The sequence below is a fragment of the Scyliorhinus canicula genome, chromosome 13 (assembly GCF_902713615.1).
Source record: "Scyliorhinus canicula chromosome 13, sScyCan1.1, whole genome shotgun sequence".
NCBI lineage: Eukaryota > Metazoa > Chordata > Chondrichthyes > Carcharhiniformes > Scyliorhinidae > Scyliorhinus > Scyliorhinus canicula.
Window position 1 is genome coordinate 18,236,321 of NC_052158.1, and position 25,738 is coordinate 18,262,058.

General features: G+C 46.3%; 2 protein-coding genes across 7 annotated transcripts in view; both read left to right on the top strand.

The window, feature by feature from the left end:
- The window catches only part of LOC119976332 (zinc-binding protein A33-like), a 31,464-nt gene extending 11,339 nt beyond the window's left edge, over window positions 1-20,125 (top strand). Inside the window, exons 1-8 of one of the 6 annotated variants that reach the window (XM_038816794.1) lie at window positions 11,026-11,225; window positions 11,540-11,541; window positions 11,645-11,739; window positions 12,103-12,198; window positions 12,964-13,197; window positions 13,993-14,015; window positions 14,100-14,218; window positions 19,262-20,125. In XM_038816794.1, coding sequence (XP_038672722.1) covers window positions 11,677-11,739; window positions 12,103-12,198; window positions 12,964-13,197; window positions 13,993-14,015; window positions 14,100-14,218; window positions 19,262-19,797 — 1,071 coding nt within the window. In that variant the 5' untranslated portion in view covers window positions 11,026-11,225; window positions 11,540-11,541; window positions 11,645-11,676 and the 3' untranslated portion in view covers window positions 19,798-20,125. Of the gene's footprint in view, window positions 1-10,828; window positions 11,319-11,539; window positions 11,542-11,643; window positions 11,740-12,102; window positions 12,199-12,963; window positions 13,198-13,992; window positions 14,016-14,099; window positions 14,219-19,261 lie in introns of those variants that run through there. The other 5 variants (XM_038816788.1, XM_038816790.1, XM_038816791.1 and 2 more) reach the window with 5 other exon arrangements.
- Window positions 1-25,738, top strand: part of LOC119976501 — a 188,831-nt gene that overhangs the window by 88,507 nt on the left and 74,586 nt on the right. The gene's annotated exons all lie outside the window — the stretch shown is intronic.

Genomic DNA, 25,738 nt, shown 5'->3' on the forward strand with positions numbered 1-25,738 from the left:
TGTAGACAGTGCGGAAGGATGTTGCAGGTTACAGAGGGACATAGATAAGCTGCAAAGCTGGGCTGAGAGGTGGCAAATGGAGTTTAATGTGGAGAAGTGTGAGGTGATTCACTTTGGAAAGAATAACAGGAATGCGGAATATTTGGCTAATGGTAAAATGCTTGGTAGTGTGGATGAGCAGAGGGATCTCGGTGTCCATGTACATAGATCCCTGAAAGTTGCCACCCAGGTTGATAGGGTTGTGAAGAAGGCCTATGGTGTGATGGCCTTTATTGGTAGAGGGATTGAGTTCCGGAGCCATGAGGTCATGTTGCAGTTGTACAAAACTCTAGTACGGCCGCATTTGGAGTATTGCGTACAGTTCTGGTCGCCTCATTATAGGAAGGACGTGGAAGCTTTGGAACGGGTGCAGAGGAGATTTACCAGGATGTTGCCTGGTATGGAGGGAAAATCTTATGAGGAAAGGCTGATGGACTTGAGGTTGTTTTCGTTAGAGAGAAAAAGGTTAAGAGGTGACTTAATAGAGGCATACAAAATGATCAGAGGGTTAGATAGGGTGGACAGCGAGAGCCTTCTCCCGCGGATGGAGGTGGCTAGCACGAGGGGACATAGCCTTAAATTGAGGGGTAATAGATATAGGACAGAGGTCAGAGGTGGGTTTTTTACGCAAAGAGTGGTGAGGCCGTGGAATGCCCTACCTGCAACAGTAGTGAATTCGCCAACATTGAGGGCATTTAAAAGTTTATTGGATAAGCATATGGATGATAAGGGCATAGTGTAGGTTAGATGGCCTTTAGTTTTTTTCCATGTCGGTGCAACATCCAGGGCCGAAGGGCCTGTACTGCGCTGTATCGTTCTATGTTCTATGATTCTCGACAGGAGCGAGAGTAACAGGGTAGTTGTTATGGGGGACTTTAACTTTCCAAATATTGACTGGAAATACTATAGTTCGAGTACTATAGATGGGTCAGTTTTTGTGCAGTGTGTGCAGGAGGGTTTTCTGACACAGTATGTAGACAGGCCAACAAGAGGAGAGGCCACATTGGATTTGGTACTGGGTAATGAACCCGGCCAGGTGTTAGATTTAGATGTAGGTGAGCACTTTGGTGATAGTGATTACAATTCGGTTATGTTTACTTTAGCAATAGGCAGGGATAGATATATACCGCAAGGCAAGAATTATAGCTGGGGGAAAGGCAATTATGATGCTATTCGGCAAGATTTAGGATGTATAGGATGGGGAAGGAAACTGCAGGGGATGGGTACAATCGAAATGTGGAGCTTTTTCAAGGAACAGCTACTGCGTGTCCTTGATAAGTATGTACCTGTCAGGCAGGGAGGAAGTTGTCGAGCAAGGGAACCGTGGTTTACTAAGGAAGTTGAAGCACTTGTCAAGAGGCAGAAGAAGGCTTATGTTAGGATGAGACATGAAGGCTCAGTTAGGGCACTTGAGAGTTACAAGTTAGCCAGGAAGGACCTAAAGGGAGAGTTAAGAAGAGCGAAGAGAGGTCACGAAAAGTTGTTGGCGGATAGGATCAAGGAAAACCCTATGGCTTTCTATAGGTACATCAGGAACAAAAGAATGACTAGAGTAAGATTAGCGCCAATCAAGGATAGTAGTGGAAAGTTGTGTGTGGAATCAGAGGAGATAGGGGAAGCGTTAAATGGATATTTTTCGTCAGTGTTTACACTGGAGAAAGACAATGTTGTCGAGGAGAATACTCGGGTTCAGATGACCAGGCTAGATGGAGTTGAGGTTCACAAGGAGGAGGTGTTAGCAATTTTGGAAAATGTTAAAATAGATAAGTCCCCTGGGCCAGATGGGATTTATCCTAGGATTCTCTGGGAAGCCAGGGAGGAGATTGCAGAGCCTTTGTCCTTGATCTTTATGTCGTCTTTGTCGACAGGAATAGTGCCGGAAGATTGGAGGAGAGCAAATGTTGTCCCTTGTTCAAGAAGGGAAGTAGAGACAACCCTGGTAATTATAGACCTGTGAGCCTTACTTCGGTTGTGGGTAAAATGTTGGAAAAGGTTATAAGAGATGGGGTTTATAATCATCTTGAAAAGAACAAGTTGATTAGCGATAGTCAACACGGTTTTGTGAAGGGTAGGTCATGCCTCACAAACCTTATTGAGTTTTTTGAGAAATTAAATGAAAATCGCTTATTGTCACGAGTAGACTTCAATGAAGTTACTGTGAAAAGCCCCTAGTCGCCACATTCCGGCGCCTGTCCGGGGAGGCTGGTACAGGAATTGAACCGTGCTGCTGGCCTGCTTGGTCTGCTTTAAAAGCCAGCGATTTAACCCAGTGAGCTAAACCAGCCCCAGAAGGTGACCAAACAGGTGGATGAGGGTAAAGCGGTTGATGTGGTGTATATGGATTTCAGTAAGGCGTTTGATAAGGTTCCCCACGGTAGGCTATTGCAGAAAATAAGGAAGTATGGAATTGAAGGTGATTTAGCGGTTTGGATCAGTAATTGGCTAGCTGACAGAAGACAGAGGGTGGTGGTTGATGGCAAATGTTCATCCTGGAGTTCAGTTACTAGTGGTGTACCGCAAGGATCTGTTTTGGGGCCACTGCTGTTTGTCATTTTTATAAATGACCTGGAAGAGGGTGTAGAAGGATGGGTTAGTAAATTTGCAGATGACACGGAGGTCGGTGGAGTTGTGGATAGTGCTGAAGGATGTTATAGGATACAGAGGGACATAGATAAGCTGCAGAGCTGGGCTGAGAGGTGGCAGATGGAGTTTAATGCGGAAAAGTGTGAGGTGGTTCACTTTGGAAAGAGTAACAGGAATGCAGAGTACTGGGCTAATGGCAAGGTTCTTGGTAGTGTAGATGAACAGAGAGATCTTGGCATCCAGGTACATAAATCCCTGAAAGTTGCCACCCAGGTTAATAGGGCTGTTAAGAAGGCATATGGTGTGCTAGCCTTTATCAGTAGGGGGATTGAGTTTCGGAGCCACAAGGTCATGCTGCAGCTGTACATAACTCTGGTCCGGCCGCTCCTGGAGTACTGCGTGCAGTTCTGGTCACCACATTATAGGAAGGATGTGGAAGCTTTGGAAAGGGTTCAGAGGAGATTTACTAGGATGTTGCCTGGTATGGAGGGAAGGTCTTACGAGGAAAGGCTCAGGGACGTGTGGTTGTTTTCGTTAGAGAGGAGAAGGCTGAGAGGTGACTTAATAGAGACATATAAGATAGTCAGAGGGTTAGATAGGGTGGAGAGTGAGAGTCTCTTTCCTCAGATGGTGATGACCAACACAAGGGGACATAGCTTTAAATTGAGGGGTGATAGATATAGGACAGATATCAGAGGCAGTTTCTTTACTCAGAGAGTAGTAGGGGTGTGGAACGCCCTGCCTGCAACAGTAGTAGACTCACCAACTTTAAGGGCATTTAAGTGGTCACTGGATAGACATATGGATGAAAATGGAATAGTGTAGGTCAGATAGGCTTCAGATGGTTTCACAGGTCGGCGCAACATCGAGGGCCGAAGGGCCCGTACTGCGCTGTAGTGTTCTATGTTCTATGCATCCACTTTCTCTCCAGCCCCTCCTTTAAATTCCTGGGATGCAGGACATTAGGTCCAGGGGACAAGTAGCCTTTAATCCCATTAGTTTTCCAGATACTTTTTCTCTGGTGATCATGATTGTTTTAAGTTTATCCCTCCCTTTTCCCTCCTGCTTTACTCCAACACTGGATGACACCAGGTGTTGTTCTCTGTATGTTGTTGGGTATTTTTCTCTCCCCAGGTTATAAGAAAACATTTATTTAACGATAATTTGACATTTCTAAGGGACATTGCCAGACCTCAACACTGAGCACCGATTCGTCCCCACATGTCCCGTTGTCAACACTGATACACTCGGGCAGCATGGTGGCGCAGTGGTTAGCATTGCTGCCTCACGGCACCGAGGTCCCAGGTTCGATCCCGACTCTGGGTTACTGTCCCTGTGGAGTTTGCACGTTCTCCCCGTGTATGTGTGGGTTTCGCCCCCACAACCTAAAAGATGTGCAGGGGAGGCTAATTTGCCCCTTAATAAAAAATAATATTAAAAAAACACTGATACACTTCCCCTCACTCCATATACCAGTTACCATGACTACACTCTGTCCCCTTCTGTGACCAAGGACAGGAACTCCCAACTTAGGCAGACTTCACCTTCTGTCTCTCCCTCAGCACTTTGCCTTGCTGTGAATGGAATTCAGTTCAGAGAAGTGTGAGGTTAATGTATTGGGAGAAGTAAGATATGACAAGGGAATAGACAATAAGTGGTAAGATAGTGAGAGGTGTGGAGGAACAGAGGGAGATTTGAGTTTATCTCCACAGATTCAGGACAGGTGGATAAAGTGGTGATGATAGCACACCGGATATTTTCCTGTACTGACCACGGAATAGAAAATAAGAGCAGGGAGGTAATGTAGGAACTTTACTAAACACTAGTTAGTCTACAGCTAGAGCACTTTGTATCTTTCTGGTCAGTGTGTTGGAGAGGTTACCGAGGAGATTAATGAGGGTGTTGGCTGGTTCAGAGAACTTGAGTTCTGCGTTATGATTGGATAGATTGGGTTGTTTTCATTGGATCAGAAGAGGCTGAGGGGAGATTTAATTGAGGTGTATAAAATTAGGAGTGTCCAGATAGAGTGGAAAGGAAGCCCCGAGTTCAACTGTCTCGGGGTCCCTGATCAGGGATAATAGATACAGGGTGAGAGGGAGGAGGATTAAAGGGATTATTTTCACACACAATGTGGTCTGGATCTAGGACTCACAGACTGAAAGGTTGATAGAGGCAGAAACCCTCATAACATTTATGAAGTAATCAGATCTGCACTGAAAGTGCCGTAACCAAAAGAGTTACGGAGCAGAAACTGGAAACCGGGATTGGGCTGGAGAATTCTTTTTCAGCCGAATCTCACATGTTACTCTGAAATTGCCTCTTTCTGTGAATCCCAAAATGTTTACAAAACGAGAAGTGACCATTCCTCCCATTGTGTTCCTGCTAGCTCACTGCAAGATCAACTCACCCAGGGCCATTCCTTCACCTTTTTCTCTGTAGTTCTGCAGATTTAAGTTCTTCAGTTAATGATTCAATTCCATATAAAAGCTGTGATTTGAATCTGATTCCACCACAGTACATTCCTGATCCTAAAGACTCGCTGTGTGAAAAGGTTTTCCCTCACGCTAATATGGCTTCTTTTGTCAATCAATTTAAATTCTGTGTCCTCTGGTTCTCTTCTCTCAGTAAAACCACCTCAGCTTCTCCAATCTGTGTCCGTAACTGAAGTTCCTCCTCCCAGGAACCATTGTGGTGAATGTTTCCTGCACTCTCTCTAATGCCCTCACATCCTCCCTCAAAGTGTGTTGCCCAGAACAGAGTTGAGGGTTAACCAGTGTTTATACAGATATAACTTTGTCACTCTATTCTGTGTTAATAAAGCCTAAGATGCTGCATTCTTTATTAACCACTCTCTCTCCTTGTCCTGTCACCGCTAATTGTGAAATGATATCCTGTGCATCAAGGTTTAGGTCATTAATTTACATCAGGAAAGTCAGAACCATTTGAATACCAATGTATATCTATCTTCAGTCTGAACAAGCAACAACTGTCATTCACCCCGTTTCATATCCATGTTGCTACTGTCCTCGTTATTCTGTATATTTTCTATGTTTCTGCCTGTTAGGGTGACTGTTCCCCTGTTGCCACGGAGACTAGGGAACATACGAGGAGGTTAAAGGGCAAAACCGTGTATTGAGATATTGAAGTTATTTCTCTGTCATTTAGATGTAAATTTTCCACCAGGATCACTCCTTCCAGCTCTACAACCCCCTTGTCCTGGCTGAGATCTCGGAGGGGGGTGTAGGACTGGAGGAGGAGAGCCCACCCACTTGTCCTGACTGAGATCTCGGAGGGGGGTGTAGGGCTGGAGGAGGAGAACCCACCCCCTTGTCCTGACTGAGATCTCGGAGGGGGGTGTAGGGCTGGAGGAGGAGAGCCCACCCCCTTGTCCTGACTGAGATCTCGGAGGGGGGTGTAGGGCTGGAGGGGGAGAGCCCACCCCCTTGTCCTGGCTGAGATCTCGGAGAGGGGTGTAGGGCTGGAGGAAGACAGAGATACTGGTTGGGGGGGAATGCCCTGTAGACATTTACGTTTGAGATATGTCTGGGTCAGAAGGCGATGACGGTCAGTGAGAATGGGATCTTGGGAACGGGGGAGGTGAGGAGGATCACGAGGGGGGGGGGTGGGGGGAAGGTGGTTGGTGATGGGTGTATGGGTCTTGGTGGAAGTTATGACTGTGGGCAGCAGAATTTAGATGAGCTCACGTTTCCGTTTAGGGTTCCACGTTGAAAATAAATGAACGCACATCCAGACTCCCCCTTGACTGTTGTGTACAGGGCAGTGAGACAGTTAATGGTTCAATCCCATTCACACATTGAAAAACGTGTCAACACTGTCCAAAAAATGTCACAACAGGCTGGACACAGGGCGTTGACCGAGTTCCTACAATTTGTCTTAACCGAGGTCCTGTACTGGAGAGAGATCTTTATTCTCAGTAAATTGATGCTGATCTGTGCTGGGTGAATGGAGCTGAGGGAATGGGGAGGAATTTCTTCAGACACTCTGTCCCTGAGCTTCCACAGTTCCTGGGCTGAGGAAAGTGGTGATGTCCCATCACCGTCTGTACACGTCCCGTCATTCACTCCTGTTTTTCTCACAGTAACAGCTTCCCAATCATGTTCTCTTCCAGTTCCAGCATCTCTCACCCTGGACCCGGAGACAGCACACGATGAACTCATAATTTCCCAGGATCTGACTAATGTGAGGTACGGAAATGAGGAGCAAGATCTCCCTGATCATCTGAAAAGATTTAATGGCTACTATTATGTTTTGAGCTCGCAGAGTTTCACACCAGGGAGACACTACTGGGAGGTGGGTCTTGGAAACAAGACTGACTGGATTGTGGGTGTCTGCAGAGAGTCTGTCAACAGGAAAGGAGACATCACAGATTGGGTGGTGAATGCGGAGAAAGTGAGGTGATAGTGGGAGGGAGAGAGGCCGGAATGGGTTAGGATGGAGGAGGAGTCCTGTAGGGGGCCCAGCTTCAGGGCCATGGTAACGGTGGCACTACCGTTGTCACCGAGGGGATATACGGAGAGCCCGGGTGTACAGTCCACGGTTAGGGTGTGGAACCAGCTGAGGAGACACTTTAGGATGGAGGGGATGTCGGTGCTAATACTGTTGTGTGTGAACCACGGATTCAAACCGGGGGAGACGGATGGCATGTACAGGAGGTGGAGAGAGGTGGGGTTGATGAAGGCCAGGGATTTATATTTGGAGGAGAGGTTCGCCAGTCTGGAAGAGCTGCGGGAGAGGGTAGAGCTCCCGAGGGGGGAGTGATTTTAGGTATTTCCAAGTGAGGGGCTTCACACGGAAGGTGTGGAAAGTGTTCCCCAGGCTGCCGAAGTCGCCCTATTGGAATGGCTGCTGCTTCCGGACATGAAGGAGGAGGGTAGGATTGGGGACATATTGGGGGGAGCAGAGGGAATGCACATGGTGAGGATTAAGGAGAAATGGGAGGAGGAGTTGGGGGTAGATAGGGGAGTGGGGAATGAGGCGCTGGGCTGGGTGAATTTGGCCTCTTGCGCGCGGATGAGTTACAGACTGGAATCTAATCGAGGGGTTCAGATGGTTTATATATAGAATAATGGATACCTGGGAGTGAGTTACAGACTGGAATCTAATCGAGGGGTTCAGATGGTTTATATATAGAATAATGGATATCTGGGAGTGAGTTACAGACTGGAATCTAATTGAGGGGTTCAGATGGTTTATATATAGAACAATGGATACCTGGGAGTGAATTACAGACTGGAATCTCATCGAGGGGTTCAGATGGTTTATATATACAATAATGGATTTCTGGGAGTGAGTTACAGACTGGAATCTCATCGAGGGGTTCAGATGGTTTATATATACAATAATGGATATCTGGGAGTGAGTTACAGACTGCAATCTAATCGAGGGGTTCAGATGGTTTATATATAGAATAATGGATACCTGGGAGTGAGTTACAGACTGCAATCTAATTGAGGGGTTCAGATGGTTTATATATAGAATAATGGATACCTGGGAGTGAGTTACAGACTGCAATCTAATCGAGGGGTTCAGATGGTTTATATATAGAATAATGGATACCTGGGAGTGAGTTACAGACTGCAATCTAATCGAGGGGTTCAGATGGTTTATATATAGAATAATGGATACCTGGGAGTGAGTTACAGACTGGAATCTAATCGAGGGGTTCAGATGGTTTATATATAGAATAGTGGGTAGCACTGTAGCACAGTGGTTAGCACTGTTGCTACACAGTTCCAGGGTCCCAGGTGCGATTCCCTGCTTGGGCCACTGTCTGTGTGGAGTCTGCACGTTCTCCCTTTGTCTGTGTGGGTTTCCTCCGGGTGCTCCGGTTTCCTCCCACAAGTCCCGAAAGACGTGCTGTTCGGTAATTTGGACATTCTGAATTCTTCCTCTGTGTACCCGAACAGGCGCCGGAATGTGGCGACTAGGGGCTTTGGTAACTTCATTGCAGTGTTAATGTAAGCCTACTTGTGACAATAATAAAGATTATTATTATTATATTTATGGCCTCACTCAATCTGGTCTCCAACTGAAAGGCAGCTGACAGTGCAAGTGGCCATTCACAGTACTGCCAGCAGATGGCGGCGCTGCTCCATGTAAAGACCTTCCAGCCAGCATGGGGAAAGTGTGGGTCAGGATGAGAGATCAAGGGGGGTATTTCGGGAAGTGCTTCTTCACACAGGTTATAATAGCAAGGCGAGTACATGTGGTTCAGATACAGACCAGCTGTGAGCTAACTGAATGGTGCAACAGGCTGGAGGGGCTCAATACCCAACACCTTTGTAAAATTATCCACTTTGACATGAGGATCTCAGGATATTTTTAAAAGCTGAGAGACTTGTAAATATTGGAAAACGGAAGGATTTGTGTATCGATGGAGCAGAGAATGTTTATTTTAATGTATTTTATTCCAAATAAATTCAATAATACAAAAACAAGCAACCTGGGGAACATTCCCCCAGCACACAATGTTACAATCTGTACAAATGTTTCCATTTTACACATTCCCCCCCCCGCGACGAACAATTCCTCAAACGTGGCCACCGATGATCCTCACCATTTGGGGATCAGAATCCCCTCAGATATGGGAATCACTGAGAAATCCAATAGGGAATTCAGGAGAAACATCTTTACCCAGAGAGGGATTAGAATGAGGAGGTCACTGCCGTTCACTGGGAACAGGGCAGGGGACGGGGGTAAAATAGAGGGAGTGTGTCCTTGCCACCAGTTCAGTGCTGGACTCACTCTGACTGGGTTTGGGGATGGATACGAGGCCCTTGTTTCAGGTGAAGCAACATTTTAAAGTCTGGGTTCGATGGCAGCATTTACACTCACAGTGACTCCCAGTGGGAGTCAATGGAAAGGGATATTGTCCAGAGTGTTCAACAAGAGGCTGATTCACTGTCTCCCATTGAGTGCTGCCACCCCAGTCGAATATCCTATTAATGAGCATCACTGTCTCAGTAACATGTCTTGTGAGATGATCACAAACTGTGGGTGAGGCAATAGCAGAATCAGCTTCACGGTTTGTTCAAACTAACAGAAGATTAACAAGTGGATGGAGCAGGAGGTGAACAGGAATTTAAAGATGTTATTGGGCAGTCAATGTCCCAGCTCCTGATGTCTAAATGTGATCTGGTAGCTGACAGAGCCTGTCCCTTCATCACTCTCCAGTAAATGGAAGCTCAGCCCAGCTAGGATGTGTGCATCTGTGTGTGTGGATGCCTCTGCGTCTGTGTGTGTGACTTTGTGTGTGTGTGTGTGTCATGGTCTGTGTTTGCATGTGTCTGTGTCAGTGTCTGGGTCTGTGTGTGTGAGGGTCTGTGTGTGTCTTTGTGTCAGGGTTTCTGACTGGGACTGGAGACATCCCTCAGGACAGTTTCCAGCACAAACACTTTGATTCAGTCAGAGGCAACAACAAATTACATTTATATAGCGCCTTCAATGCAGGAAAACATCCAAAGGGACTCGACAACAGCGTCAATCAGACAACAATATTTGAGACTGAATCTGTTCTTCGAGACGCTTCTCCCCACAGGCAGAGAATGTGCAGCATCTGAGAAATGAGCAGCTCCAACACACCATTGTCCCTGTTCACTCCAGTTACAGAAACTCTGCACCAACTTTCCATCTTCCTGTCCAGAAGCTGACCAGAGAGGTTCCGGCAGGATTGAGGGGGGAAAAGATGGACCCGGATTTGGGAGGGAGAGAGACTCTCCAGGAATTTGGAGAACAAGGGGGAGGAAGGAGATGGGGGTGGACATGTTCAAAAAGATGTTTTTTGTCAGAATGAGGGTCAGATGGTGACAGGGTGGAGAGAGGATAAGGAGGGGCTCATGGATAAGATGGATTTGGAAAGGACTGGGGGGGGGGAGGAGAGAGACTAGAGAAAGATGTGGGGGTGAAGGGGGGATGTTTGGTCAGTGGGTTGAGGGGCAGGAGGTTAGTAACAGAAACAGCTGTAAGGATGGTCTGGATTGTAACTAAGAGCCATTGCTGAGTTCCTCACACGGGGGAGTTGAGGGAGGTCGGGAAAGGGGAGAGAGAGTTTTCAAGGGGTGGGTTTGTAGAGAGAGAAGAGAAATAATGTTATAAATCTGACTTTATAAAAGTGAAAAAGACTCCAGACACAATAAAGGGGTCAGCTTGATTTAATTCCAAAGTTGCTGACACTGAGTGTGTCACTGATCACGTGAAGTGAAATCCAGGAAGTGCAGAGCTGAACAGGAATTGACAGTGAAAGAGCTGGAACAGGGAAGGAGAGAGAGACTCTGGGCACTGAGATGGCATCTCCAGATCTCACACAGGAACTAACCTGTCCCATCTGTCTGGAGATATTCACCCACCCGGTGTTTCTGGAATGTGGACATCATTTCTGCAGCTCCTGCATCTCCCAGAGTTGGCAGAAGGTCCCGGGAGATGTTTCCTGCCCCCAGTGTCGACAGGTCTTCACCCAGAGGAACGTCAGGGCCGCTCGGACCCTGAGTAACGTCGTGGAGAAGGTCAGAGAGGTGAAGGTGACACAGCCACAGGAGGAGTTTTACTGTCAGGAACACGAGGAGAAGCTGAAACTCTTCTGTGAAGTGGAGCAGAGAGCGATCTGTGCTGACTGCTGGAGTTCAGAACATCAAACTCACAAAGATTTACATATCAAAGAGGCTGTTCACATATACAAGGTATTGGATTACTGCTGCTGGCGAAAGGAGACAGGGAAGAGGTGAGGAATAGAGGGAGGGCTGTACAGTGTGGGGAGGAAGAGGGGAGGGCAAGAGGGAGTGGGGTAGGGACAGGGAGGGGGAGAGTGCCAGAGGGAGTGGGGTAGGGACATGGAGGGGGAGGATGTGAGGGCAGGAGCAAGTGGGGTAGGAACATGGGGAGGGCGAGGGGAGGGCAGGAGGAGTGGGATAGGGACATGGAGGGGGAGGGTGAGAGAACAGGAGGGAGTGGGGTAGGGACATGGAGGGGCAGGGTGCGAGGGGTGATGACGGAGACATCTTTAAAGATGAACACAAAGCGATCTGTGTGGTGTGTGGGATGTCCAGAGCTCATAAGACGCACAGTGTGATCCCAATAAAGGTGGCAGCCCAGATATACAAGGTACTGGATCACTGCTCCTGGCACAGGTAGATGGGGAAGAGGGACAGGGTGTAAGTCACGGAGGGAGAGAGTGTTTGTAGAATGTGGGGAGGGGAAGAAAGGGCAGGAGAGGCGGTGTAGGTAAGGGGAGAAGGTTGGAGCGAGTAGTGGATTGATTCAGGAGGGGAATTAACCTGGAGGAGGATAATTGCAATAAACAGAATTAACCCACAGCTTCTACTTTGTTTATTGAGTGTAATTAATCCTGAGAATATCTCCTTCTCTACCTCACTGGCCTCACTCTATTTAAACACAGCAAACCCCTCCAGAAGGCGACAATGATTGTTTCCTTTGACAAACCCATTTCTGTCCTTTCTGTCTCAGAACAAGTTAGAAACATCATTGGAAACTCTGCAGAAGCAAATGGACCTCAGTCTTCACAGTAAAAGAGAACGAGAGGATGGGATTTTCCACATGAAGGTAGGAGAGTGTCCTTTAGGCTGTGTGTAAACTTCCCTGTGTTTGTAATTGAGAGTAAGTGAGCTTCTCACACAGTCAGAGAGAGAGTTTTACTGAATAAAATGTTGCTGCTCCAAAGTACACTGCGGGCTACTCCCTGAACTGCAATATAAGGGACCGTCTGTAAATTGCAGATTATTATAACAATGTGTAAATATCTTATTTTCTCTCTCAAGCCAATCCCATCGATTGATGAAATAAATCATGTCTGTAACTCACTCCCAGGTATCCATTATTCTATATATAAACCATCTAAACCCCTCGATTAGATTCCAGTCTGTAACTCACTCCCAGGTATCCATTATGCTATATATAAACCATCTGAACCCCTTGATTTGATGCCAGTCTGTAGCTCACTCCCAGGTATCCGTTATTCACTTTTATACAATTTGAACCCCTCAATTAGATTCCAGTCTGTAACTCACTCCCAGGTATCCATTATTCCATATGTAAACCATCTGAATTCCACAATTAGATTCCACTTAGTGACTCAGCCCTTGATGTCTATTATTTCATAAATAACCACTGGATTCACTTCACAATGTTTGTTTGTAACTCACTCCCAATTAGCCAATATTCCATCAAACTGTTCAGCCGGCAGTGAGCTGTTATTGTTTGTTATTCGTACTGGATATAAATTTTTATCCCTATATCCCAGTGGACAGAGACAAGGGACTCTGGGATTATAAATGTTGTTTATTCCGTTCTGTGTTCAATCTGTTCCAGGCTGAAGTTGACAGATTGAGAAATGAAATCAACAGTGATTTTGAAAAGATGCACAAGTTCCTGTTTGAGAAGGAGGAGCTGATGAAAGCAGAGTTGGAGAGAAAAAGCAATAAAATATTCGAGGAAATGGAGAAGAATTTAACCAAAACCATGGAGGAAATCTCTTCTCTTGAAGCAGCAATAAGAGATCTTAAATCGAGGCTGGAGGTACAAGAGGCCCCAGAGTTCCTCAAGGTACAAAATCTCTTTGTCTTGTCCAGTGAAACATTCCAGAGACTGAGGGCGGGCCCTCTGACCTTTAACCTCTGGGATCGGGCAAGGTCTCAATCTGATTGGTTGGATGATTGTCTCTTTGTGCTGTCAGTAAGGGTCCAATGGGAAATGAGGTAAGATAATCTCAGTGTGATTCCTATACACAGCGTAACCACGGCACTGATTGATGATTGGACTCAGAGAGAGCTGGGCTGGGAACTGGAGATGTTTACACTGCTGCAGATGGAGTTCTACTGAGATCTGCTGAGGACGGGTTAAAGTACATGATTGCAGGGGTGATGGAGCTATGGTTAGAGAGATAAGAATGGGAGCGGGTGAGGGTAGAACACCCAGCTGGACAACAGTGGAGAGGCGGTGGAGGAGGATGGTGTGATCGACTGTGTCAAAGGCTGCAGACTGACCGAGAATAATGAGGAGGGAAAGTTTGTAAGGATGGGTTTTTTGGGGAGAGGGGTGAAGATGTAGATTCAAACGAGAGAGAGAGAGAGAGACAACACCTGAAGAGATGACACAGTTTACAATCCCAGCTAACATGGGGGCCAGGAGGGGAGTGTGGGAGATCAGTAGTTTTTGTGAATAGGGTGGAGGGGACAGGAGGTGGGTCTGATGGACAAGATGAGCTCCGAGAGGGAATGAAAGTAAAAAGTAAAAGTTATTTTCTAACTGAAATCTTGGTCTCTCAATTTCTACTCAAGATTAATAACAAAACATCTTTAATCTGACTCGATCATATCTATTCTGTTTCTTTCCCCTCAGGATATTCAAGACCTGTTGATGAGGTAAGCAGATATAAAGAAACAGTTTTGTGATGTTATCACTGCTGTCTCTCTAACACACACTGATTTCCAGACCTGTTTTTACAGGAGTCAGATGGAGTTTCACAAGCCTGGAACTGTCTCCACTCAGTTACCTGTAGCTATCGCTGGTGAACCATTCAAATATATCAAAGTGTGGAGGGAAATGAGAGCCGTGATTTCACCAGGTATCATTCTCTGTATATTACTGTCTCCCTGCTGTTATCCACGTGATTAATGAGGTTTGACACACTGATGAAATGATCAGAAGATCAGAAGGAATAAAAACAGGAGTGGACCAGCCCAGTGAACCTGCTCTGATTTTTGATAAGATCATGTCTGATCTAATTGGGGCCTTTGCTCCACTTTCCTGCCTGTCCCAGATGACCCTTAACCCCTTGTTGATCAACAATCTATGGAACTCGGTCATGAATCAATGACCCAGCCTCTGCTGCTCTCTGTGGTAGAGAATTCCAAAGACTAATATCCCTCTCCGAGAAGGAATTCCTCCTCATCTCTGTCTTCAATAGAGGCCCCTTCATTTGATGCTGTGTCACCTACACCTCGATTGGCCCAGAGATCAAACATCCTCCCAGCATCGACCCTGGTGAAGGAATCCGCTCAAAATGTTATGTTTCAATAAGACAACCTCTTATTCTTCTAAACTCCAGTGAGTACAGACCAACGAGCTCAACCTTTCCTCATAAGTCAATCCCTTCATCCCAGGAATCAGCCCAGTGAACCTTCTCTGAACTCTGTCCAATGAGAGTCTCTCCCTCCTGATGTAAGGAGATCAGATCTGAACACAGTACTCAAGCTGCAGTCTCACCAATCCCCTGTAAAGTTGGAGCAAGTCTTCCCTACTTTACACTCCATCCCTTTTCCAATAAAGCCCAACATTCCATTTCTTTCCCACATTCCTTGCTGCACCTGGACACTAACTTTTAGTGATTGATGTACAAGGTCCCCCAGATCCCTCTGTACTGCAGCATTCTGCTGTCACTTTCTATTGAAATAATTTGCTGCTTTTCTATTCTTCCTGCCAAGGTGGGCAACCTCCCATTTTCCCACATTATACTCCATCTGCTAAATCTTTGCCCACTCACTTAACCGGTCTATATCCCTCCGCAGACACTTTGTATCCTCCTCACAACTTCCCAACCTCACTTTGTGGCATCGGAAAATTTAGCTGCAGCATATTCGGTTTCTTCATCCAATCGGGAATATTGATCATAAATAGTTGTATCCCCATCACTGATCAGTAATCTCAGGAATTTGGAAATATTACAACCAATGAATCCACTTTCTCTCCAGCCCCTCCTTGAAAATCCTGCGATGCAGGACATCAGGTCCAGGGGACAAGTCGTCTTTAATCCCATCGCTTTTCCAGATACTTTTTCTCTGGTGATCATGATTGTTTTAAATTTATCCCTCCCTTTTCCCTCCTGCTTTTCTCCAACACTGGATGACACCAGGTGTTGTTCTCTGTATAATTTGGGGTATTTTATTTCCCCAGGTTATAAGAAAACATTTATTTCATGATCTTTTGACAAGTCTAAGGGACATTGCCAGACCTCAACCCTGAGCACCGATTGGTCCCCACATGTCCCGTTGTCAACACTGATACACTCGGGCAGCATGGTGGCGCAGTGGTTAGCATTGCTGCCTCACGGCGCCGAGGTCCCAGGTTCGATCCCGACTCTGGGTTACTGTCCCTGTGGAGTTTGCACATTCTCCCTGTGCATGTGTGGGTTTCACCCCCACAAACTAAAAGATGTTCAGGGGAAGCTAAATTGCCCCTTAATAAAAAATAATATTAAAAAAACACTGATACACTTCCCCTCACTCCATATACCAGTTACCATGACTACACTCTGTCCCCTTCTGTGACCAAGCACAGGAACTCCCAACTTAGGCAGACTTCACCTTCTGTCTCTTCCTCAGGATTTTGTCTTGTAGTAAATGGAACTCAGTTCAGAGAAGTATGAGGTTAATGTATTGGGAGAGGGAAGATATGGCAAGGGAATAGACAATAAGTGGTAAGATAGTGAGAGGTGTGGAGGAACAGAGGGAGATTTGAGTTTATGTCCACAGATGCCGGACAGGTGGATAAAGTTGTGCAGATAACACACCGGATATTTTCCTGTACTGACCATGGAATAGAAAATAAGAGCAGAGAGGTAATTTAGTAGCTTTATTAAACACTAGTTAGTCTACAGCTAGAGTACTTTGTATCTTTCTGGTCAATGCGCTGGAGAGGTTACCGAGGAGATTAATGAGGGTGTTGGATGGATCAGAGAACTTGAGTTCTGAGTTATGATTGGATGGATTGGGATTGTTTTCATTGGATCCGAGAAGGCTGAGGGGAGATTTAATTGAGTGTATAAAATTAGGAATGTCCTGAGTAGAAAGGAAGCCCCAAGTTCCATTATCTCGGGATCCATGATCAGGGAGAGTAGATACAGGGTAAGGGGGAGGAGGGTGAAAGGGGATTATTTTCACTCCGGGTGTGGTCTGGATCTGGGAAAGGAAGATTGAGGCAGAAACGCTCGTCACATTTATAAAGTAATCAGATCAACACTAAAGGTGCCGACAGGGTTACGGAGCAGGAACTGGAAACCGGGATTGGGCTGGAGAATTAATTTGCAGCTGAATCAGGTTGGTCTGGAATTGCGTTTTTCTGTGAATCCCAGAATGTTTACAAAACAGGAGGAAACCAATCGGCCCATTGTGTTCCTGCTAGCCCATTGCAAAATCAACTCCCCAGGGCCATTCCTTCACCTTATCTCTGCAGCTCTGCAAATTATATAGTTACATAGAAGATAGAAGCAGGAGGAGGCCTTTTGGCCCTTCGAGCCTGCTCCGCCATTCATCATGGTCATGGCTGATCATCCAACTCAATAGCCTAAACCTGCTTTCTCCCCATAGCCTTTGATCACATTATCCCCATGTGCTTTATCTTGCCACCTCTTGAATATATTCAATGTTTAAGCATCAACTACTTCCTGTGGTAATGATTTCCACAGGCTCACCACTCTCTGGGTGAAGAATTGTCTCCTTGTATCTGTCCAAAATGGTTTATCCTGAATCTTCAGACTGTGACCCTGGTTCTGGACACACCCATCATTGGTAATATCTTCCCTGCATCGACCAGGGGCTGGTTTAGCTCACTCAGCTAAATCGCTGGCTTTTAAAGCAGGCCAGCAGCACGGTTCGATTCCCGTACCAGCCTCCCCGGACAGGCGCCGGAATGTGGCGACTAGGGGCTTTTCACAGTAACTTCATTGAAGCCTACTCGTGACCATAAGCGATTTTCATTTTTCATTTTCATAGTCCTGTTAGAATTTTATAAGTCTCTGTGAGATCCCCCCCTCGTTCTTTGGAATTCCAGCGAGGGCAATCCCAACCTAGTCAATCTCTCCACACATGACAGTCCCGCCATCCCTGGAATCAGTCTGGTAAACCTTCGCTGCACTCCCTCGACAGCAAGAACATCCTTCCTCAGAGAAGGAGACCAAAACTGCACACACAACCCAGGTGTGGCCTCACCAAGGCCCTGTATAATTGCAGCAACACATCCCTGCTTCTATACTCGAAACCTCTCGCCAACATACCATTAGCCTTCTTTACCGGCTGCTGCAGTGCATGCTGACCTTCAGCGACTGGTGCACAAGGAAATCCAGGTCCTTCTGCACACTCCCCTCTCCCAATTTACAAGCGTTCAGGTAGTAATCTGTCTTCCTGTTTTTGCTTCCAAAGTGAATAACCTCACACTTATCCAAATCATATTGCATCTGCCGTTTTTTTGCCCACTCGCCCAACCTGTCCAGATCATGCAGTAGCATCCCTGAATCGTCGTCACAGTTCACAGTTTGAAGAATAAAGTGTTTGGCGCGAAATTGGAGCTGAGTCCACACTTGATCAGCCATGATCTCATTGAATGGCGGAGCAGGCTCGAAGGGCCAGATGGCCTACTCCTGCTCCTAGTTCTTATCTTATGTTTCCTCCACCCACCCAACTTGGTATCATCTGCAAACTTTGAGATGTTACATTTCGTTTCCTCGTCCAAATCATTCATATATATTGTGAATAGCTGAGGTCCCAGCACCGATCCCTGTGGTATCCCACTAGTTACTGCCTGCCAATTTGAAAAGCCATTAATTCCTACTCTGGTTTCCTCTCTGCCAACCAGTTTTCTATCCACCTCAATACATTTCCCCCATCCCATGCGCTTTAATTTTGCACAATAATCTCTTATACAGGACTTTGTCAAACGCCTTCTGAAAGTCCAAATATACCACATCGACTGGCTCCCCCTTGTCAACTGTACTGGTACATCTTCAAAGAATTCCAATAGATTTGTCAAGCATGATTTCCCCTTCATAAATCCATGCTGACTCTGACTGATCCTGCCATTGATTGTTCCTCTTCAGTTAATGATTCAATTCCATTTGAAAGCAGTGATTCAATCTGATTCCACCACACTGCATTCCTGACCCTAAACACTCGCTGTGTGAACAGGTTTTTCCTCATGCGAATGTGGCTTCTTTTGTCAATCAGTTTAAATTCTGTGTCCTCTGGTTCTCTTCTCTCAGGGGAACCACCTCAGCTTCTCCAATCTGTGTCCGTCACTGAAGTTCCTCCTCCCAGGAACCATTGTGGTGAATGTTTCCTGCACTCTCTCTAATGCCCTCACGTCCTTCCTCAGGTGTGTTGCCCAGAACAGAGTTGAGGATTAACCAGTGTTTTATACAGATATAACTTTGTCACTCTATTCTGTGTTAATAAAGACTAGGGTGCTGCATTCTTATTAATCACTCTCTCTCAACTTGTCCTGTCACAGCTAATTGTGAAATGATGTTCTGTACATTAAGGTTTAGATCATTAATTTACACCAGGGAGAGTCGGGTGCGAACACTGACTCCTGTGAACACTGATGTATAATCTATGTCCAGTCTGACAACAACCAACAACTCATTCACCCCAATTCATATCCATGTTGCTGCTATCCTCGTTATTCTGTACATTTACGATGTTTCTGTCTGTTAGGGCCATTGTTGAGTGAATGGAGCTGAGGGAATGGGGAGGAATTTCTTCAGACACTCTGTCCCTGAGTTTCCACAGTTCCTGGGCTGAGGAATGTGGTGATGTCCCATCACTGTCTGTACACGTCCCGTCATTCACTCCTGTTTTTCTCACAGTAACAGCTTCCCAATCATGTTCTCTTCCAGTTCCAGCAACTCTCACCCTGGACCGACAGACAGCACACGATGAACTCATCATTTCCAAGGATCTGACTAGTGTGAGGTATGACGACAAGCTCTTTTTCACCCCTTCTAATGAACCAAAAAGATTTGATAACTGCTTGTATGTTTTGAGCTCGCAGAGTTTCACATCAGGGAGACACTACTGGGAGGTGGGTCTTGGAAACAAGACTGCCTGGATTGTGGGTGTCTGCAGAGAGTCTGTCAACAGGAAAGGAAACATCACACAGTCACCTGAGAATGGATTCTGGGTCATCGCCTGGCTTTCTGGCTGGAAATCAATGAAAATTCCGTATGCCATCTCCCAGCTGAAAGTGAAACCCTGGAAGTTGGGAATTTACCTGGATTATGAAGGAGGACAGGTATCATTTTACGATGCTAAGGACATGTCTCACCTGTACACCTTCACTGACACATTCACCGGGAAACTCTATCCCATCTTTAGTCCTTGTGTTAATATCTTTGGTAATAACTCTGAGCCACTCACACTGCTCTCTGGGTAACACAGTGCGACACGTTTTGGGAGGTCGGAGTTTTAGTGAGAAGCCTGATTCACTGTCTGAACAGCTCATGTTGTCCTCATTCTCTGCTGTGTGCTGTCAGGGGGTGAGTGTGTTTCTGTATTGTTTATTCTGTAAATTTAACTCAGATTCTCCACCCATCCCACTGTCCCGATCTCAATCTAATGGGACCCATAAACACTGGACTGGTATAGAATGAAGCAAAATCTCCTGAATTGTGGTAACTGTGCCCAGCTCTCGAACAATTCATTGTCAATCTTTATTTTGTTTCCTCCCTTGATAAATATTTTATTTGAAGACGGGACTGACACCTGGTGTGATGATTATTGATTCAGTGAATGAGTAGAAAGAATGTTTTTTCACTCCTGTATGGGATGTGGGTGTCGCTGGCTGAGCCCTCGTTGCCCGTCCCTAATTGCCCTTGAGAAGCTGGTGTAGGTACACCCACTGTGCTGTTAGGGATGGAGTTCAAGGATTTGGACCCAGCGACAGTGAAGGAATGGCCGATATGTTTCCAAGTCAGGATGGTGAGTGACTGGAAGGTAACCTCCAGGTGGTGGTATCAGGAATGAGAATATCAGAATAGGTTCCGGAGTAGGACATGTGACCATTCGGGAAGATCCTGTCTGAACATCAACATTGATTCCACTTTCCCATCCTATCCCTCATTCCCTTTGTACTCAGGAATATATCGCTCTCTGTGTTGAATATACTCACTGACATCTCACCGAGGGAGAGAATTCCAAAGATTCACAACTCTCTCTGAGGGAAGGAATTTCTCCTCATCTCAGTCTAAATGGACGACCCCTTATCCTGATTCTGTGACCCCTCGTTCTAGACCAGTTTCAGCATCTACCCTGTCAGGATCTCTGAGAATTGTATATGTTTCAATAAGATCATCTCTTATTCTTCTAAACTTCAAAGAATATAGAGCCATCCAACTCAATCCCTCCTCATATCGGAAAACCGTTTCATCCCAAGAATCAATTCCGTGAACCTTCATTGCTCCCTCTAAGGTAAGTATATGTTTCCTCAGGTAAGGAGACTGAAACTGTCCACAGCCCTCCAGCTGTGTCCACACTCAATACCTGTTACATTGCAGCAAGACTTATTCTCTGATACTTCAACCCCATTGTAATAAAGGCTGAGATACCATTAACCTCCCTAATTGTTCACTGTCTCTGGTGGTTAACTTTCTGTGCTTCATGGATACACAAATCCCTCTGATTCCCAACATTTAAAACTCATTTTTTAAAAATATCCTGAGATCCTCATGTCAAAGTGATAATTTTATAAAAAGGTGTTGGGTATTGAGCCCCTCCAGCCTGTTCCACTATTCAGTTCACTCACAGCTGGTCTGTATCTGAACCACATTTACTCACCTTCGTTTTATAACATTTGTGTGAAGCAGCGCTTCCTGAAATCCCCCCCCTTGATCTCTCTCACCCTGATCCACACTTTCCCCATGTTGGCTGGAAGGGCTTTACATGGAGCAGCACCGCCATCTGCTGGCACAATTGTGAATGACCACTTGAACTGTCCGTTGCCTTTAAACTGGAGATTAGATTCAGTGAGGACATAAATATGGGAGTCACTGAGAAATCCAATAGGGAATTCAGGAGAAATATCTTTACCCAGGGAGTGATTAGAATGAGGAGGTCACTGCCGTTCACTGAGAACAGGGCAGGGGACGGGGGTAAAATAGAGGGAGTGGGTCCTTGCCACCAGTTCAGTGCTGGACTCACTCTGACTGGGTTTGGGGATGGATACGAGGCCCTTGTTTCAGGTGAAGCAACATTTTAATTTCAGGTGAAGCAACATTTTAAAGTCTGGGCTCAATGGCAGCATTTACACTCACAGTGACTCCCAGTGGGAGTCAATGGAAAGGGATATTGTCCAGAGTGTTCAACAAGAGGCTGATTCACTGTCTCCCATTGAGTGCTGCCACCCCAGTCGAATATCCTATTAATGAGCATCACTGTCTCAGTAACATGTCTTGTGAGATGATCACAAACTGCGGGTGAAGTAGCCAACAGCAGAATCAGCTTCACAATTTGTTCAAACTAACAGAAGATTAACAAGTGGATGGAGCAGGAGCTGAACAGGAATTTAAAGATGTTATTAGGCAGTCAATGTCCCAGCTCCTGATGTGTAAATGTGATCTGGTGGCTGACAGAGCCTGTCCCTTCATCACTCTCCAGTAAATGGAAGCTCAGCCCAGCTAGGGTGTGTCTGTGTATGTGTGTCTCTGTGTGTGTGTCTGTATGTGTGTGTCAGGGTCTGTGTGTGTGTGTGTGTGCCAGGGTCTCTGACTGGGACTGAAGACTCCCCTCAGGACAGTTTGCACAACAAAGACTTTGATTCAGTCAGAGGGAACAACAAATTACATTTATGTAGCGCCTTCCGTGTCGTAAAACATCCAAATCCTTACCATGACTGTCTATAGGTGCTGACAAATGTTGCAGAAGGTATACTGTAGACAAGCGATGTGAGGGTACATTCAACGAATTTGCAACAGGCTCGTAACTGAGACTAGGCATGACGTATGGTGTTTGACCGTGGGACAGGAGGCATGAGAATCGTGGTGTGTCAGAAGGATAATTAGTTTGGAGTAATTGATTGATGGCTAATTAACCAATCACCTCTTCAGTGATTGACACTTTCCTGAACGAATCAAGGGGGTCTCAGCCGAGAATGAGAACAAAGAAAGTAAAAAAGGGTCTAAACCATAGATAAAGATTCCCTTAAGAATGTGATCTGTATGACTGATCACGAGAAATATTTTAGCCTTCCGAGACTCTTGAAGCATCCGTGAAAATTACTTTTAAAGCCTTTTGTTGAAATGACATCTATTTTGTAACTTTTGCGGACTTTGAATCTGTTCTTTCACTTTTCAGTATCTCAAGGACTTGTCAATGTACTCTCAAAAGTATTTCAATATATTTTCATGTAAATGTATTAAGTGAATTATTGAAAAATAAAGAGTGCTTGGATACCTCGAACCGGACTACCTTATCCTGATTAGAGATAAGAGGATCTTTCCTTGGCAAGCTTAGCCGGGAGAGCTAAATGAGGAGATCCCGAAAGCCTTACCGAAGTTCCGGACATGGAAGAACAGAAGCGAGGTAAGGGACCTGCAAATCTGTGACCATGTGTAGAAATCGGGTGACCCCCCAACTCTCTTTCTGAACCGAATGTGTCCGGAGTGAACGGTGGCTGAAAGCACTGTTTCAGAGTTCAAATGGCAGCCGAGAATCTGCTAGCAATCTCGAGGGGTGGTCAAGATCCACCAGAGAAAGCGCAGCATGGTGGCGCAGTGGGTTAGCCCTGCTCCCTCACGGCGCCGAGATCCCAGGTTTGATCCCAGCCCTGGGTCACTGCCTATATGCAGTTTGCACATTCTTCCCGTGTCAAACAAAAAACAAAGAAAATTACAGCACAGGAACAGGCCCTTCAGCCCTCCCAGCCTGCGCCGATCTAAACCTGTCGCCTATTTTCCAAGGTCTACTTCCCTCTGTTCCCGCCCGTTCATATACCTGTCTAGATGCTTCTTAAATGATGCTATCGTGCCCGCCTCTACCACCTCTGCTGGTAAAGGGTTCCAGGCACCCACCACCCTCTGCGTAAAAAACTTTCCACGCACATCTCCCTTAAACTTTTCCCCTCTCACCTTGAAATCGTGACCCCTTGTAACTGACACCCCCACTCTTGGGAAAAGCTTGTTGCTATCCACCCTGTCCATACCTCTCATAATTTTGTAGACCTCAATCAGGTCCCTCCCTCAACCTCAGTCTTTCCAATGAAAACAATCCTAATCTACTCAACCTTTCTTCATAGCTAGCACCCTCCATACCAGGCAACATCCTGGTGAATCTTCTCTGCACCCTCTCCAAGGCATCCACATCCTTCTGGTGATGTGGCGACCAGAACTGCACCCAGTATTCCAAATGTGGCCTAACCAAAGTCCTATACAACTGTAACATGACCTGCCAACTCCTGTACTCAATACCCCGTCCGATGGAGGCAAGCATGCTGTATGCCTCTTTGACCACTCTATCAACCTGCATTGCCACCTTCAGGGTACAATGGACCTGAACTCCCAGATCTCTCTGTACATCAATTTTCCCCAAGACCCTTCCATTGACTACATACTCTTAATTTGAACTTCCAAAATGCATCACCTTGCATTTGCCTGGATTGAACTCCATATGCCATTTCTCTGCCCAACTCTCCAATCTATCTATATTTTGTTGTATTCTCTGACAGTCCTCCTCGCTACCTGCAACTCCACCAATCTTAGTATCAATCTGCAAACTTGCTAATCAGACCACCTATACCGTCCTCCAGGTCTTTTATGTATATCACAAACAACAGTGGTCCGAGCACGGATCCCTGTGGAACACCACTAGTCACCTTTCTCCATTTTGAGACACTCCCTTCCACCACTACCCTCTGTCTCCTGTTGCCCAGCCAGTTCTTTATCCATCTAGCTAGTACACCCTGAACCCCATACGACTTCACGTTTTCCATCAACCTGCCATGGGAAACCTTATCAAACGCCTTACTAAAGTCTGCGTGGATTTCGTCCCCACAAAAGATGTGCAGAGTAGGTGGATTGGTCATGCTAAATTTCCCATTAATTGGAAAAAATGAATTAGGGTACTCTAAATTTAAAAAAAATTAAATTACCCAATTAATTCACAAAAATCAAATGAAAATGTGATACTGCTTTTACTTCAGAGCAGCTGTGTAGGGTATGAATGGCAGTCATTTGAAATAGAATGTGTGGAACCTTGCTTCCTGTGATATATATTAATAATCTAGGTCTTGGTGTTCAGGGCAACAACCTAGGTGTGTTGCAAACTTGACGCTGGTGGGAGGGGGGGGGGGGGGGGGGTGAGCACTGGCCATGGGACAGAGGGAAAGGGTGAAGGGAAAAGGTCGTGACATAGCCTCCACCAGGGCTTCGGGGAAAGAATCATTGATCTTCCCACGGGACTCCTGGAGTACGAGCTTCCCAGAGAGCGGGGCGCAGGCCAACCACCTGGAACCTGTTCAGTTCTGACATAAAAGCCGGGCCAAAACAGGGCCCAGACTGACTAGTCCTCCCAGTAAAGGCTGTACTGGGAGCGAGATGCTGCTTTACGCATGACTTTGTACATAGTTAAAATAAATTAATGTTCAATTTCTCCTGCTTCCTCAGGTTACTAAAGGTGGCAAGATTTGGTGGAGGGCGGGAGACCAGGTTTCTCGCAAGAGGGGTCAAAGGTTATGGGAAGGGTAGGACAATGGATCAGGTATGGCAAGGTGTGATGATAAGGTTGGGGGGCATAGGGATGGAGCTGCCAGGCCATGAGCTTCCTAGTTGGTAAATCTGAAGGCTATCACAGGTCCTCCGGCTCTGTGTGATCCTGACCATCATCCTCTGGGAACTCCTCCTCCACCCAGTACGTCATCCTCCTCCTGCTCCAACTTGTCGCCCCCCCTGCTGTGCCATGTTGTGGAGGACACAGCACGTGACCACAATCGGCGAGACCCTCCGGGGGCTGTACTGTTGAGCCGAGCCGGACGGGTGCAGCAAATGGAACCTAATCTTTGGGAGGTCTATGCAGCACCCAATGATGCTCCTGGTGGCAGAGTGGGCCTCATTGTATCGGCTGTCCGCTTCTATCTGGGGCCTCCGCACTGCCATCATTAGCCATGACCTCGGCGGGTAAGCCTTGTCCCCCACTAGCCAACCCCATGGAGACCCTCGAAGACGATGGGTACCTCCCGAGTGTGCCAGGGTATAGGGCATCATGCATGCTCCCAGGATAGTGTGCACAGGCATACGTAATGTTCTGTTGGAGGTCGCACAGTAACTGAATGTTAAGGGAGTGGAACGTCTTCCTGTTTATTAAGGGCACCCCAGTTGAGTCGGTGC